The 13,534-nt window shown below is 46.4% G+C and overlaps 1 protein-coding gene and 1 long non-coding RNA gene across 3 annotated transcripts in view; one reads left to right on the top strand and one right to left on the bottom strand.

The window, feature by feature from the left end:
- LOC135182885 (uncharacterized) overlaps window positions 1–13,534 on the bottom strand; it is a 215,176-nt gene that overhangs the window by 97,101 nt on the left and 104,541 nt on the right. The window lies entirely within an intron of this gene.
- On the top strand, window positions 1,301–4,611 carry FOXB1 (forkhead box B1). Its single transcript, XM_064157441.1, has 2 exons — window positions 1,301–1,732; window positions 2,133–4,611. Exon 2 carries the CDS (start codon window positions 2,157–2,159, stop codon window positions 3,117–3,119), a length of 963 nt encoding a protein of 320 aa, XP_064013511.1. The 5' UTR covers window positions 1,301–1,732; window positions 2,133–2,156; the 3' UTR covers window positions 3,120–4,611.

Below are 13,534 nucleotides of genomic sequence, written 5' to 3'. Positions count from 1 at the left end.
TGACATTATTCTTCTCTTCGAGTACTTCTGTTAATATTGAAAAACGTGCACTTGCATTTCAACCGAGCGCGCTCAGCCCCGGCTGCCATTTCAATATTAATGAAATTGTTTAATCTCCTAAATTCATCGTGTTTAAGTTACGTTTTGGTGAGTTACTGAGCGACTTCAGAAACACTGCTCACAGAGTGGATGTTTATTCACCACAAAGCTTCTTCCTCCCAGGGCTTGCAGCTTCCCGAGACAATCTTTTATTCTGGCTGTGGGGTGACAGAATGCTCCGTAGCCTCAGGAATACACATCACATGAATCTCCCTCCTAGGTGCCACGGCAAGCCTGAGACCTTCCGGGCCTGATCCTCTCTGAGGACACACGGCTGGCATTGGAACTGCTCATCTGCGCTGCCGTTACAAGATCGGCCCGTGGTTCCCAGGCAGGAGGCAGTCCACGTAAGCCAAGAGAGTCCTAACTCCGGTGTTACGGTGCCTGCTCCGACACACACACAAGTGCGCACCGGGAAGCACACAGACACACGAACAGCCTGAGACACATCACGGAAATTCTGCAGAAGGTGTCAGGCTGACGATAGTTAAGCACAATAACCGGTGACAAGGGTCAGTTATCCCTGACCAACTCCATGGCCCCCCCCTCCCCGAGGCCTGTTGGCGCTCAAGATGCGCCCCGGAGCTGCCTGACGTCCCTACTCGACCCGGAGAGTAGGACAGCGGCGTGGAGGGCAGTTCGGTAACGAGCACACCGAGGCTGTGCTTTGGCCGCTGCCGTATATTTTAAGACGACAGACACGGCTTTGCACCAACAAGTCCGCGGAATAAATCCTGCCTGGGCTTGAGAGGGGGTGGGGGTAGGAAACTTCCCGGGGCGGCTGCGAAGGAGCCCCGATCTTTTCTCTCCTGGAAAGAACCTTTGCTCGGGGAGAGCGGATTTGGCAAAGAGAAAGTCTCTCGTTACAGGGAAAAAAGCTCGCCTTAAGTTAGCCAACAATACAAATCAGATAACAATGCAGAACAAATAGAATACCACAGCCAAGCAATTTCCATGTCAAACATCCCACTGCTCAGTACCTTCATTTGTGAGTGTGAATTGCAGACTAAGCTTCCTGCAAAGTCCACAGAGAGGTTAGTGCATACCTTCCCCCCCACCCCCAGCCATCGGGTACCATCGCTCTGCAATTCCGCTGGCGGAGCCTTTTCACCCCTCGCCTTGTCTTCAAATGGAAATGATTCCCATTGGCCCAAGGTGTCCATGTAAATAGGTGTAAATGAAACCAGATTATGGCTTTCTCTCCAACCCCCTCCTCCCCGCTCCCCTCCCCCTGCTCCCAAGGCGATTGTCATATGATAGCAAAGAAGTGGCACATTAATGAAGCGCCTCTACAGGGGTCTTTTCTGCTCATGTCACCACATAAAACTATCAGATGGTTAGAGGAAGGACATGGAGGCAACTACTTAGCTCATCGCGGCTGCAGAAAAGCATACAAGGCTCTGCCACAGTCCAGCTGCCGGTGGTGTAAAAGAAGCTGATTGAGCCTGCGGAGAAGAAGGGAGGGGTATACAGGAGGATTCCCAAAACCAAGTCAGTTCGCTGCCTCCTCAGGACTAAACCGGAGCAGAGTGGCCGGGAAAGGAGCGAAACGCGCCGGCAGAGCGAAGCGGTAAAGAGCCCGGACTCCCAGCTACGTCCCGGATGCAGACTGTCAACTTCCATCAACTTTAAGGTGGGCATATGCAAGGGCTGGCATGGAGCGGGATGGAAGACGAGGGGAGAGCATGGGAGGGGGTCCCCTTCTCCTGGCGGAAACTAGAACTCATATCTAGCACCACAATAACTTTGCGGGCTGCTGTAGGGAGGCCAGGCTCTGAGAAAGGCACATCGCATCTCCCCTGCCGCCGGTGTAGAGATCCGCGTCGGTTTCTCCTGCTCCCATCCTACGCCCTAACCCACATTCCCCCCGTTCCCCAGGGACCGAGTTCTACTGTGTCCCTTTCCCGTACTCTTCTTTTTCCAACCCGGCCCCACACCCACCCGCTGCCTTGCCTGGGTGTCGGTGCAAATCCTCTCGAACTCATCCCTCTGCTCCCACCCCCGACCTCCTCCTTGTCGATGCACTTCTGCAGATCTCCGCGGGTCCCCTAGCGAAGATGCCTCGCCCGGGCAGAAACACTTACAGTGATCAGAAGCCTCCCTACTCCTACATCTCTCTGACCGCCATGGCGATCCAGAGCTCCCCGGAGAAGATGCTGCCCCTGAGCGAGATCTACAAGTTCATCATGGACCGCTTCCCCTACTACCGGGAGAACACGCAGCGCTGGCAGAACTCCCTCCGTCACAACCTCTCCTTCAACGACTGTTTCATCAAGATCCCGCGCCGCCCCGACCAGCCAGGCAAGGGCAGCTTTTGGGCGCTGCACCCCAGTTGCGGAGACATGTTCGAGAACGGCAGCTTCCTGCGCCGCCGCAAGCGCTTCAAGGTGGTCAAGTCGGACCACCTGGCCCCAAGCAAACCAGCGGACGCGGCACAGTACCTGCAGCAACAGGCGAAGCTGCGGCTCAGCGCGCTGGCCGCAACCGGCACCCACCTGCCCCAAATGTCCACGTACAACCTCGGCGTATCTCAGCCTTCCAGCTTCAAGCATCCCTTCGCCATCGAGAACATCATCGCTAGAGAGTACAAGATGCCCGGCGGCATCGCTTTTTCCACCATGCAGCCCATGCCTGCCGCCTACCCCCTCCCCAACCAGTTGACTACGGTGGGCAGCTCCATTGGCACGGGCTGGCCCCACATGTACAGCTCCAGCATGATCGACACCGCCACCCCTATCTCCATGGCCAGCGGCGAGTACGGCGCCTATGGCGTGCCCATTAAACCACTCTGCCATGGGGGGCAGACTTTGCCGGCCATCCCTGTCCCTATTAAACCTACTCCCGCTGCGGTGCCGGCCCTTCCCGCTCTTCCCGCGCCCATCCCCACCATCCTCTCGAACTCGCCGCCGTCTCTCAGCCCCACGTCCTCGCAAACGGCCACCAGCCAAAGCAGCCCGGCCACCCCCAGCGAGACTCTCACCAGCCCGGCACCCGCCCTGCACTCCGTGGCGGTGCACTGACCCGGGCCACCTGCACGGACTCCACCGTTCTCCTTCCCTCGAAGTTTCCTTGGAGTTCTCCTCCCTCCCCTTCCCCCCCCCCAACTCCGCGTCTTTCCTTCCTCCTCTCTCCTCTTTTCCTCGAAAGCAGAGACAACTCCCCGCGAGAAACTGAATTTGCTGTGAGCTGCCTTTCTGCTTCGCCCCTTCGGCCATGCCCGCCTTTGAGTATCGGCTTCTTTCTTGCTTCTGAACTTTGTTTTCCACTCGTCTGAGGCAAAACGAACCGACCCGGCCCGGTCCCCTCCCGTCCTGGTAGGAACTGCCATATGCATCACTACTTCTCCAAAAGTACTTCAGGCATCTTCGATTTGCCGGGAACCAGGCAAGCCTGGCCCGACAATACCTCTTTCCTTTCTTTTGTCTGGGAAAGAGCTGGGGTTCATATGAAACCGACCCTTAAAACCATAAACAGAGTGAAATGGCTGCACGATAGCAGCGCCGTTTCCAGCCTCCAAGCGGCAAACGCTTGGACCTTGGAAACGCCGGGAAGTACTCGTGTCCTTTGTGTGGGTGCGTGTACGTTGGTGTCTGTTGGCCAAAGGGCGGGATTTCCGCGGGGCAGCGCTGTGGGACCCGCAGCCTCCGTCGCCCCTCTACAGGAGCGGTGCGCTGGCAGCCGGGCCCTGCAAGCGAGCAGGCAGGCGGGCGCGGACGCCGTGCAAGGGACAGGCAACCCTTCACTCATTCCATACCTACATTGTTTACAAAGCGCCGGTGTTAATGTAAATATTGAACTTGCATCCGCACTGTAAATCGGATGAAGTCCCTTTGCAGTACCTGTTGTAACGTGAATATTTACTGTAGTTCACAAGTGGAAGAAAAGTTGATTTTGATGAACCTGAAGGTTTGGGGAGCTGAGGGTTTCTTGGGTTATTTTCTATTTTTAAATTGGTAGCTATTTATTTCATATCTTAAAACCAAATGATAATAATAAAAAAACATGTTACCAAGCACACAACTCAGCACAGCTTAAGAAAAGCTGCTGAAGTCACTTGTAGAATATGGAGAAGAAATAAAACAGCAGGTACAAACTATGTAGGTCATTCTGATTTCCGCTGGAGCTTTGCAGACGAGAGGGGGGGGGGGGGGGGCTAAGGAAACTGTAAATGCTTGTGCATAGGAATGATTATAAAACGTGTAAAATGCACTTTTGTTTGATATACTCCTTTCTAGTTTTAGGTAGTTTGCTGGAAACTGAACTGTTGTTCTGTTGTGAACTGCTTAAGTCAAGAGGAAAGAAAAAAACAAAAACAAAAAAACCCCTCCAAACCCAGCATTAGTGTCTATTGAAATTGTAAAGACATTTCTATTTTTTCCTGTATAGAATAAGCATGACATTTAAAATATTGGTGTTCTTGTTCCCAGCATGTGTGTTTTAAGACAAAGGTTATAAAAGTGTCTACATTAAATTATGAACCTAGTCATCCAAATAATATTTTCTCATTAAAACATGTAAATGCAGATTTAGTTTCTTATTTGTCTTTTTAAATAATTTAAATGAGAAAAGTAAAAGCATTAGTTCATGAAAAGGGAATGATGTTAGTCCAATATTTAGATAATCTAAACAGCCTTTTCATGGGAGGTTACCATAAATACAGTTATTGACATACCACAATATGTTAGATTAAATCGTCATTAGCACTGCCTCAGCAAAGAGATAACGTAAAAGTGTGTTCTGTAGGTTTAGTATCTATAGATCTTTACCTATACGCACACACACGTGTAAGCAGTTGTGTCCTATACACTTAAGCCAAATGCAAGCATGCATTACATTTAGTCTTTGTGTATGCATATTTACCACCTACATACAGTCTAATTTTGCCTAAAAAGTGTAAAAATCAGTGGCCCAGCAGAGAACAAATATACAAATCTTTAAAGAATTAGTTACTTTTTTTTTTTTACTGAGAATATTGAAATTTCGGTCAGTTGTGTTTTGTCTTACAAGTGGCATCTCAAAATCTTGTTTTGAGGGGAATGCAAGCTCTTCTAGCCTTCCACCTTCTGTTTAAACTTCCTAAAGCACTGCATTTTCTCTAGTCACTGCAAAAAATTCTCGTCTGTCTCGATCACGCTTTCCAAACAGGGTATGCTATACATTGTAACACTAAACATTAAACTAGTCTTCACCAAAACAAATATACACTTCCTATTGAAAACCAGGGGGAAAGAAATCACAATAAAAACTGGATTCTGGGTACCTTTTAGTGGCCTTCCCCGATTCTTTAAAGGATTTTACAAGGATTCTGCAACTATTCAAAGTGATACAAGGAATCTAGTGAAATTAGTAAATGAGCCCCTCGGAGACAAGTCGGCCCGCGCCAAGAGCGCAGTTACGAGACAACACAATACTTAAAGGCTTATTAGGAAGAAACCGACATTGTATTCTAATGAGCCGTCGGGATTCACTAATTCCACAGCAAGGACGTTACATAGGTTTCGTCTTTGCCTGAGGTATCTGAATTTCTGGACCAAAAGCAGCGCAAGTGACATCCTCACTTCCTTACTACACACCACAAGGTCCTTGCAAAAGTTTTAATCTTAATGTAGAGGGTAATCAATCCAGTTGCGATTTTTTAAAAGAGAATGGATCCCACACACAGGAAAAAAAAAGGTGGAAAATACATGAATCATTTGACTGATTAAAATGCATGAAGCTGCTAAAGCTTGTCAGATGGGGGACAACTGAACTCATTCATCAAGTCCAACCCACGATTATATCAACATGATCAGTTAAAGAAAGCATTCAAAACTTATCACCAGATCAATAGACACATAACTCGACAAACTTTTCCTAAACGAGTGATGACCTATATTTTCAGACGAGGAGGATTATTTTTCTCATTCCTTCTGTTTTTTTTTTTTTTTTTTTTTTTTTTTTTTTTTTTTTTTTTTTTTTAAGATCTAGCAGTAAGGATAAATCCTCAAAGAAACAAATCCGAGCTCAGCTAAAAATAAGAAACTGCAGTTTCGGGGTCTTCTTAAAAGTATATAGTAATCGGCGGAGATAATAATCTGAAAGATCATGCCCCAAAGCAAAACATCTTCAAAATGTGCAGTAGCTTCTTCCCTACATAATCTGACAGCAAGACTCACCGTGGAACTTTTAAAGTGCCATTTCCCTCTTTTTTTTTCCCTGCTCTTGCCCGAGACTGCCCAAGCCCAAGGACCCCCCGCGACTCCCCTCACCACCCGCAACGCGCATCCTTGCCCGCGCCCTGCTCCAGCCAGAGCTGCGATGCCTATTTCAAACAAATATGCAGCTCAGCGCGTCGCCTGAATTTACTGCGTTGACTTGTTAAATCTCTCTAATGGCTCAAGTCCAATGTCAACAAACACAGATCTGAAATAGAACGGCAATAGACAACAGCACGACGGGAAGGGGCGAAGGGAGTGGGACAGTGAAATCAGACACGGTCGCGTTTAGACATTTCGTGGGGGTCGACGGTGCGTGTGGGAATTACTTATTTTTTTACTTTTATTTGCCAGTGAGACATTATAAGCTAGGTGTACTTGATGCAAAGAGACCGCTTACTCTAGGCAAAAGCTCTTCTCTTCCGGAGGATAAGCTTGAGCCCGCCTGTGCAAGGTAAGCCCGCGAACCCAGTCGTGCTTGGCGACTTGGGATTTTGGTTCGTGTCACTGCATGGTATGTGAATCCTTTTCTCGTCGGGTTTCCTCTTTCTCTCTCTCTCTCTTTTTTTTTTTTTTTTTTTTTTACGTCCCCTCTCGACGTGTGACAAGACACCACCCCACAGAACTGAATCCCCTATTGAAGGACGCCAGCTCTTTCTCACACGGAGTACTTATTTTCTCTCGGACCGAGCCTCGTGGGGAAGGGCGGTCTGTGCCAGGTAGGGAGAAAAGAACTCCCCGGCGACCCCTGAGAGGGAGTTTCATGAGCCAGCCTTTCCTGAAAAGTAGTCCTTGGGAAAGGGAGGGAAAAAACCCCCCACAACTTAGCAGCTTCATCAACCAGTGCCGATTTATCTCGGAATCTTAATATAAATGTCACTTTGTGGGTTGTTTTTAATTTGTTTTGTTTTGTTATTATTAACAAAAAGAAACCGAGGCTATGAAGCCTTGGAGAGGCTGTATTTGTTTCTTTTAAACTAACAACAAATTATCTAATTAATATGTTTCAATTACAGCATGAAAAAGAGAGGCTTTGGACCGCCTGCAGTGGGTTTACAATAGCCCCAGAGCCCACTATAAGAATTTACAATAACTTCACATCTGTTTCTTTATTTCCCACTTTTCGAGTCTAAAACTCCTCTCGAAATCACTTCAAACCGTGGCCCAAGTTATGAAATATGGTCTCTCTGCCAGGGAAAAAAAAAAAAAAGAAAGTGAAAAGAAAAAAAGGACAAAACTTTAGAGATCGAGGCTTCATTTGCAAGCTAGAAAGTGAAAGCCCCATTGAAGAGCATTAAACAAATATATTAGAATTCTGTCACTTTATGCAATTGAGTAGATCAAATAAAGGGTCCCAGGCCACTTCATTCACTCTCATTCACTTGAATAGAAAATGCAAAGAATAGCAAACCTAGACTGGGCCACCGATGTAGATTTAGCCCTTTTTTTCTAAGAGACAAAAAGGCTGAATTTTCACAAACACATTGCTGACTCGGGGACTAGGAAACCAGCACTGAAACCCCTTTGGAATTTAAATTCATTTTATCTTCCTCTCTCTTTTTGGGTCCCTTTGCGCTACAGGGCGAGTTGCACTGGCACCCTTACTTGGAAAAAATGCAGTGCGACACAACACAACAACAATTAGGGGGGAAAAAAGGCTCTGGATTTATTAAGTAGAGCCACGGTACGGCTTGGGAAGGCAACGTTTGTATTTACAAAGAGAAAAGGAGGCATCGTTCTCCTGCCCCGCGGATCGCAGCCCCTTTGCAGGACGCCTGGGTATAAGCACTCCTGCCCGGCTGCACTCTTGCCGCACTAGGGATACTGCGCACATGCGGAGGGCTGCTGCGCTGTGCGAGGCGGGGACCGCACCCGTGGGCTGAGAGAGCGCAGGCAGACCCTCCACTTTACCGTGCACTCCGCGATGCCGTAGTCTCGCCCCGGCGATGCCTGTGGACAAGGCCTGGCACCGCGCTGCACATCCCAGCGCAGGTCGACCGCGCCCCTCTTGGGAGAGACCCGGTCCTGCTACCTGCCCCAGGGCACTTAGACCCTCCGAGCCGGGAAACGGTGAGCGTTTCCAGCGGTGAGCCCTGAGGGCTGCTAACGGCTGCATGCAGACTGCGTGACTCTGCCCTTCCTTTGGCAGCACCTCCATGTGCAAGTTCCTTCTCTGCCATCCTTCCTTTGCTAGGGGCTGCAATACTATAGCAGCTGGAGCAGGGCTGAGCAGGCCTTGCTTCAGCTCCCTTACACGTCCCTAACTTGGCCACTGCCAGGAAGCACCAGAGTGTCCAAAAGATTAGCTTGTACCTCAGCTGCAGACACCACTAAATAAAAGCTCTTATTTTTGTGCTATTTAGAAGGGCCTGGGTATATATTAAGTAGTAACAAGAGTATTTTGCATTAATTAGAGCAGCTCCTTAGAGAGTCATTACAGCCAAGTCTAATCTTACAACACCAGATAATGCTCAACATCCCCACTCTCCCAGCTATGATAGCTACAGCCAGCACAGACCACCTGCATGTACTGAGCTGGTTTGCAAACATTCACCTCTTGGCATCTTTCCCAGGGATGAAATCAAAGCACTCTGGGGGCCTGTGGCTCCCATCCTTGCTTGGTTTACTGGACAGAAGATAGATAAGAGTGAGGATGGACTGAGCCCAAAACTTGGACCTAGTTCTACTCCGAGGTGTGTGGTATGAGGTGCTTTCTCAGTTTTTGGAACCACTAGTAAGTGTAGTACCTGCCAGAGATTCTAGGAGCTCTTGCTCCCCAGGTTGCCCCAAAATAAGGGCCCACACATTAGCTCCATATTTTAACAGCCTGAACTATTAATTACAGGATACTTTTATTCCTATGAGCAGTGCTACTGCACTACCAATTAAGCATGAAACAAACAAACTCTGATGCAATAGGAAAAAGACACTAAGTCCTGTGCTTTGGAATGCCTGAAGATGAAAGCAGTCCATGTCATCCAGCTGTGGCCAAAATGTGAGGTGAGTGCTAGGCTAGACAGGAAATTCTGCTGTAGGCTACCTAGGTGAACCAAGCACCCATTTCAGAGCAGGAAAGTCAACACTCCACTGCTGCAGATGGCATCCACCTCTTCCAACAATTGCAAACCCATTTCTTCCACAACACAGATGTGCCATTTTCTAAGAGCTTGAACAATATTATCATCTGATTCTCTCCCACCTCTTCCTGTAGTTCTCCCCTGTGTAGTTTTTGTGACCCTGGCTGACAAATTTCACCTGTAATTTCACCTCATCTTACTGATGCAGGTTCCTGGCAGGAGAGTACTGGGAAGCTGAAAAGTGCAGTCAGCATCCCCAGGCTTTTAAAGATACTATTGCCTTGTCCCTGGAAGCATCTCTCCCTTTAAGTTAATGGGGGATGGACAATTCCCTCAGGGAAACACGGCTTGCATCGCCTCTTCCTGTGTGTCTGTTTCTCCTTTTTTCACAGAGTCACGTTCCTTAGATCAGTAATAAAGCCTCCTCACACACAGAGCAGAAAGATGGGACCACAGACCTGCTGAAGGAGACCACAAAGACAAATATTTTGTGTTTTCTATTTGTTTTTGATGGACCTGCCATCTTGCTGAAAATAATTTCATAAATAACCCTTATAAATTCCAGATTAAGGGAGACCTCTGAACAGGGAACAGGATCGATAGCTGATTCCTGTTACACATGATTTGGCTTCAAATTGCTTGTTGGTAGCTTCAAGAACTCTAACAGAGTTCAAATGGAATTCTAACAGACACAGAAACAGACATTTATTATTTCTACATCTGCAGAAAGTTGTTAATGGCCATGTTAATTTCTTTACTGAGCTATAGCTTCCTCGCTTTTGCTAGATCTAGAAGAGTCAGGTATATCCATAGGCTCTAAGAGGCAGACATACTTCTGAATGTACACAGGGACAAGCTGGACTACCCTGATCTGGTAACCCTGTTTGCCAAAAATGTACTCTCAACAGATGGTAGAATGGTAGGGTTTGGAAGGGACCTTTGGGGATAAGCTAGTCCACTCTCCCTGCTAACATTGGTATGCCTAGATCATGTTGCACAGGAAAACATCTGGACGGGTTTTGAAAGTCTCCAGAGAAGGAGACTCCATGGCCTTTCTGGGAAGCCTTTTAAGTAATTTTCAACCACTCCTGATCTGCAAGACTGGCAGCAGTATTTACTCCTTAAAAATGACAAGTACCACGCATGTCAGAGAAAACACACAACTTCTGTAATGGACAGTTCTACAGTGAGGGAAGAGCTTGTCCCTTCTTGCCTTGTCACTGCTGAGTTTTCTCATCTATCAGTGAATGGTACTCTTTCTGGAGCATGGCTTGCTTGAGTCATGCTTGCAAATGCCTAATACAGTAGGTATGGATTTCAAAGAAAAAACAATTGCATTAAAATCTAAAGAAGTTTCCTAGTGAGTTGGGGTCTTAACCAGCAAGGATTTTCAGAAGCTGCAGATGGTTTTCTAAGTAGGTAAGCAATTTGACTTTCTCTCAGCTTTGGGGTCAGAATCAAGCAACTAGTGAATGTAGTAGGTCATACACAGTTTGTACACAGGTGCAGTTAACGCTGTGTGATCATGGGCAACCTGAAAACTACAAAACATCTATCTTCTTTTTCATTTTCCCTCAATTGCTAGTCTAGTTGCTTTCAGACCATTACACAGAAATATTTTTTCCCAGCCACAAAAGAACTGTCCAAGGAAGGACTGAACATGGAGCACTGGGTCTTATTTTCCTCTTTGCCTTCAACAAAGTTGTGGATTTTCTGAGTTCTTGGAGGAGGAAAGAACAGCTCAGAGTCCATTTCTACGGCTGCTAAGGTATTCCGCCTCCCCCCCGGCCCAAGCTATGGACCAATCTATCTGAACATTAACAAAATTCCAATCCTAAATACTTCTAAGATAAACATAGAAAATTCTCAGAAATGTTCTCTTTTCTGTGCTCTCACTTCACTTTCTTAATGGTGTTTTTTTTTGCAGTCCCTTTTTCAATGAAACCACGTTATCCAGTAAGGCCTCCAACATACTACTTCCCTCCTTTTCAAATAACAAACACTACAGATTCTTCACTTTCCAGTCCTCTAGGATTGTTTAGCAAAGCATCAGACACTGCAAGCCTTTTGATAAAACCACTGGAGTTACTAATACCGGATTTTCTTCTGAAAGTAGCACTAAAAGAGTTGCTAGATTAATTCCTGTGATGGATATCCACTAATGACATAAAATCTGACTACATTAGGTCCTATCTGCATCATAGCTATATTTGTTAATTTGATGTAATGGGGTAAAGGATTTGTTACTTTTCTGTAATATTTCTGTGCAGTCAAACTCCCACAAAAGCAGTTACACTGCTATTAAAGCCATTGGTGCCTTCACAGGGATCTTGAACCATCAGTCATATCAGTGAAAGCCCGTTTTGGTAGTATGATCTGTTTCAGTAGGAAGTGGCTTGCTGGCCCAGCTGCCTTGAAGAACATACACACGCTTTTTTCCCTGGTGATAGTGTAGGCATTCACCCATAGATGCCAGCAGCCCCAGACAATCCACAGAGGATTTAGACACAGGACTGGTTATGATTTCATGGGACAGAGAGCAAGTCCAGAGAAGAGCAGAAAAGCACGAGAGGGATGAAGCTCCTGCTCTGCCTCCATACAGCCAGCACTGGTCAGTACAGTTCAGAGAGTGGACATCATCAGTTGAATTCAGGGATAGACTACTCTGGAAAGTTACTTTAGGCTCTTTCCTGTCCATTCAATGAGCTCAATGAGAGACAATTGCAGTAAACTCCATACATTGTTACATATTACAAATTCTATTGCTGCCTATATATAATTACATATTATAAATCCCACTACTTGTAAGACAGTTTAGAACATAGCTTTTGAAACCACTGGCTGTTCTTTCAGAGTCTTGCTTTGGAGGAATTTGGGGTAGGGTATTTTGTTTGGTTGTTTTTTCCCAGTCAGAAGGTATACAAAATTCTGCTGCCTATTTATCAGCTTGGTATTACTCAGAGGTTTTTCCCTGAGCTCAAGATTAAATGGTTTTGAAGTCACCACATTGGAATCACCAAGGGCACCTACTGCATGTTCAGATGAAGGCTCTCCACTGGAAAATAAACACAGTTCTGCCTGTAGTGCTAAAATCTGCCCCACTTTCTCTACCTGCAATCAGTGCATCCAGGTTGCATACCAGAGAACGTTTTTCTCCTAACTGGTCACAGGCATAAATTACAAAACAAAATAAAATTGTAAAACAAAGTAAAGCCTTGTCAGACCACAGAGTCTATGACTGAGACATCAGATCATATAGCCACCCAGAACACTAGAAAAGAAGAAATCACATGAGGCATCTAGCACTCTTGATCATCCATTAGTGCTCCCTTTGCAGTAAGGGCTGTATATATCTAAGTGCTGTTTCCTCGTTTGTTCAAAGTATTGAAAGTCCTTCAACATTTTTCTATTTTCAGGAGCATTTTAATTTATCAGTTCCTACAAGTAAATAAAGCAACCCCAAACCCCAAACTCTTTCTCCATAATCAAGCTCTGGGTGATTTTGATTTTTTTTTCTTTCGAAGTAAAGAGATACTGCTTAAAAGGACACCTTTGGGGTCAAATGCCGCTGTAAAGAAACTCAATGGGATGAATTTGGGTCAGTAACAATGCGTTCCTTAATTCTCAATGCAAGTCAGGGAGGTTATGGTTCTGTGAATGTGGACGTGGCGCAATTGGGTAGGAGGTCAACAGCACAGAGTTAAGTACTATTTTCAGCATTGTCTTTTTCTTCAGCTTTTGAGGATACAAAGCAGAAGCTGTCAGTATTCATCCACTTTAGTTCTGGAAATACCTATTAGGAAGGCTGGGAACTGATGCCATAGAAAGCCAGTAAGCACTATTATATAAGCCTGGATCCTCAGAGTATCCTGACATGAGGTGGAATTTGTAGTATCTCTCAGAACAGCAACGGTAAAAGCCTTTCTCTCTGGAGTAGGGGAGGCAAATTAAAGGGGAATGCCTGAGCTACTTTTTGAACTGCAGACCTTTGGAACAGGTTTGATAATTTGTGTGGTGTTAGCTCAGGTAATTCACTTACTAGAAAAGCCTGTGCTGTAGCAGCACAAAACTTCAAAGAGGCTTCTTGCAGAAGCTCCAGACCCTGGCCTCTCTGTGGGTCCTAGAAAATGTTCCACTCTTTCAAGCATGCTACACCATACACCC

The sequence above is a fragment of the Pogoniulus pusillus genome, chromosome 17 (assembly GCF_015220805.1).
Source record: "Pogoniulus pusillus isolate bPogPus1 chromosome 17, bPogPus1.pri, whole genome shotgun sequence".
NCBI classification, from domain to species: domain Eukaryota; kingdom Metazoa; phylum Chordata; class Aves; order Piciformes; family Lybiidae; genus Pogoniulus; species Pogoniulus pusillus.
The sequence above is the reverse complement of the archived record's forward strand: the minus strand, read 5'-3'. Positions and strand labels throughout refer to the sequence as shown.